At 51.0% G+C, this 3057-nt stretch overlaps 1 protein-coding gene across 1 annotated transcript in view; it reads right to left on the bottom strand.

Annotated features, from left to right (window-relative positions):
- ARFGEF1 (ADP-ribosylation factor guanine nucleotide-exchange factor 1 (brefeldin A-inhibited)) overlaps positions 1–3057 on the bottom strand; it is a gene marked incomplete at its 5' end in the record, with an annotated part of 40411 nt that overhangs the window by 608 nt on the left and 36746 nt on the right. The window contains 4 exons of the mRNA XM_010144038.1: positions 349–466; positions 1325–1463; positions 2075–2243; positions 2598–2737. Coding sequence (XP_010142340.1) covers positions 349–466; positions 1325–1463; positions 2075–2243; positions 2598–2737 — 566 coding nt within the window. The remainder of the gene's footprint in view (positions 1–348; positions 467–1324; positions 1464–2074; positions 2244–2597; positions 2738–3057) is intronic.

Below are 3057 nucleotides of genomic sequence, written 5' to 3'. Positions count from 1 at the left end.
ACCGCTCTGGAGCCGGTCAGGGTGACGATGTACACAACGCAGCAGCAGCAGGAGCTGTTTCTCTGAGCAGTGTACCAGCCACTCCTCCTCCTCCTCCCCCGCAGGAGAGGGGGCGCGCAAGCTGCCTCACAGACACGTGAAGCGACTTTGGCCTCTTGAGTTTTTGCAGACGCTTTGTTTTGTCGCTCCCCGCATTGCTGCTGTCAGGGTCTGTCAAGCACAGCTTCTGTGTATGCTCCCGCCCCGGGGAGCTTTTAAAGTCAAGTACGTAACCGCGTGAAGAACCACCCTGCAACTACTGCCCCCCCGTAAGCACTGTCTGAAATACCGCTCCCACCCGTTACTCACCCTTTCGTCGCTGATCTTCAGAACTTTAGTCAGAAACAGAAGTAACAGGTTAGTCCAGGCTTCCCGGTGACTTTCTGACGTGAGCGTGAGGAAGTAGCTCAGCGCCTCGCTGCAGACACTATGGAGAGAGGACGCAGGAACCAGTGATGGCGTTTCACTCTGCGCAGCGCGGGCGCTCTGTGCTCTGCCGGAGCAGCACAGCACCGCGCCAGGACAGCTGCCGTGAGCCAGCAACAGAACAGGGTGGGTTTGTTCCACACCCGCCCCAAGGACTCCAGTGTACTAGAGGCGCTGACAGAGTGCAGCCGTGCTGTTCACACATATGTGTGAAGTGTATCAAGCACTCTGAGAGAGCCAGTGAAATGCACGTGTCAGAACGACACGCAGACTCTAAAAGTTACTCTCGCCTGCTAATGTAAGCAGGTAATTGTCAGCTCTGCCTGCTGGTCCATAAAATACTTTTGCTATATAACTGTCATGGTTTTAAGCCCTCTGTTATTCCAACACTTGCTTGAACAACTTTGTAAACTATGAACGTTCTGTTCCAGTGAATCTTTGTAGTCACAGTAAAGAAAGACCATCCAAAAAGGCAGGAGTTCCTGGAGGCCCACTCCTGCCGCCCAGTGCTCCTGACTGCAGGGAGGAACAGCGTCAGTTCCCTAAAATACCTGAGGCTACCAAAAGAAGAAAGCAGGGTTGAGGGGGCAGTTGCTTTTCTTTTCAAAGAGGAGCTGTAACAATCCCCCACCTACCCGCACGCTACAAAGAAGGTGACAAAACTTCAGTTCTCTCCTGCGAACCATGTACTGAGAACCCAGACCCAAGCACTAGCAGCTGGAGGACAGCACAACATAAACACCCCGCAAACTCCTGCGTTAGCTCCAGGAAGGTCGCTGCAGACAGAGGCGGTCTGTCCTTTAAACAAACGTCCTGTAACATCAGAAAGGGCCCAGAGCACCCCGCTGTCTGCACTTACTTCAGCAGCCTCTGCTGGACCTCCTCCCACGCGCTGGTACGGCTCTCGTCCATGTACATGCGGAACAGGATGCGCAAGCCACAGGCCAGGCTACTCGTCTCCTGCTTCAGCAGATTAGGCTTGGACTTGCCCTTGAAACCTAGAGGAATGCCAAGCAGCCAGTTAGTTAGGCTTTTGTTTCACCTGGCATTTTTCCTTCCAGCCCCCCCTTCTCCTCCTAAGAATCTTCTGCATGTGGCCAGTCAGAAGCAGCTGCTGTTGTACTCCGTTTCTCACAACATTCAGTACAGTGTTGTGCTGCTAAAAATAACCGACGTACACAGGCCATGGTGGTGCCTGGCACCCCTCTCGTCAGAGCCTCCAAGCAGGTTTGAACAGACCAACCACAACTCTACAGAGGGTCCGTCTTCCACCTGCATCAGAAAACAACTGTTTCCCTTTCACAGTGGCAGGTAAAACCAACCCCTCGCAAGCTTTGGGGTTCTGTGCCTTCAGCTTCCAAGCACGGGACTCACCCACAGCCAGGGCCGGTTTGGCAGCCGTAACCCAGGGAAATCCTCAGTTCCAGGAAAGGAAAAGAGAGTCACACAGCCTGGATATGGCCTCCTCCCCTCACGGACTCCAGGGTTATACAGGTACTGCCCAATACTCGGTGCTCCATTCTCCAGAGTGCTTCTGACCTTTTCTGGGGTCAGGTCAAAGCACAGTAACACGTTCTCACAAAATCTTTCTCCAAGGTGATGGACTCACCTGCTTTCCAGAGCGCAGTTCTCTGTTCGTTGTTTGAATTAAAGGCTTTAGCGAATCGGTGAGATTCCAGCAGACAGTCCAGAAGTTTGAACAGCTGCTGTGATGTTAGAAAACGATACATCCCTTGATCCTGCGTGTCCACGTGGACATCAAAGTCTACGGCATCTCTCTATTAAAAAGTAAGAAAACCAGAAAGATTTCAAGTAAAAATTCACAATTGTCCTCAGCAAGCTCCTGTGGTAACAACCTTGAATTTAAACTTACTTACAGCTATATTAGAAGTTGTAGCCACACCCCAGTTAGTTACAGAACCCCCCTGGAACAACACCCTTTAATGTCCCTGTGGTGCTGCCCCAGCACAGCAAACACCATTTAATGCAAGCTGTAAAAGACCTCCACGCTCTGCTGGAAGTTCTCCAGCACTTCTAAAAAACTGTGAATTAGAGGGTGCTACAGGAGTTTCTGAATCCTTATCCTCTGCAGAAAAAGCTGTTAAAGAGAGACACCTCCCAGTGGTACCCACCTGTGCTGCCGCCAGGTTCTCCGCATCCTCCTTTTTGCTGGTTGCCGGGAAGAACACGATGTTGTCGATGGTCTGAATGAGTTCCAGCTGCACAACGCACTTGATCAGAAGAGCGGCAAATAGCTTCTGTTCTGGAAATTCTTTCAAGGAAAGGAAAAGAAAGTTGCTTGTTTGTTTAACTACAGAACTACAACACTTTTTTCTTTTTTGAGCTGTTCGTGGGGTAAGCTGAAGAACATCTTGACTTCAGGCACACTGATAAACTGAAGCTGGATCCACCCACCTGAGTGACTCCCCTAAAACCGGGGCTGATCCCCACATTAACAACCGGCAGGCTTTAAAAAAACATATCCAACTTTACAGTCACCTGCCACACACTGCACACACACTCAACGTTACCTAAAAAGCAGCCAAATTAGTGGCGTGCCTGTTTGCCTCAGCGCAGCGGCAGGGAACAGCC

The sequence above is a fragment of the Buceros rhinoceros genome, unplaced genomic scaffold (assembly GCF_000710305.1).
Source record: "Buceros rhinoceros silvestris isolate BGI_N320 unplaced genomic scaffold, ASM71030v1 scaffold9139, whole genome shotgun sequence".
Classification (NCBI taxonomy): Eukaryota; Metazoa; Chordata; class Aves; order Bucerotiformes; family Bucerotidae; genus Buceros; species Buceros rhinoceros.
The sequence above is the reverse complement of the archived record's forward strand: the minus strand, read 5'-3'. Positions and strand labels throughout refer to the sequence as shown.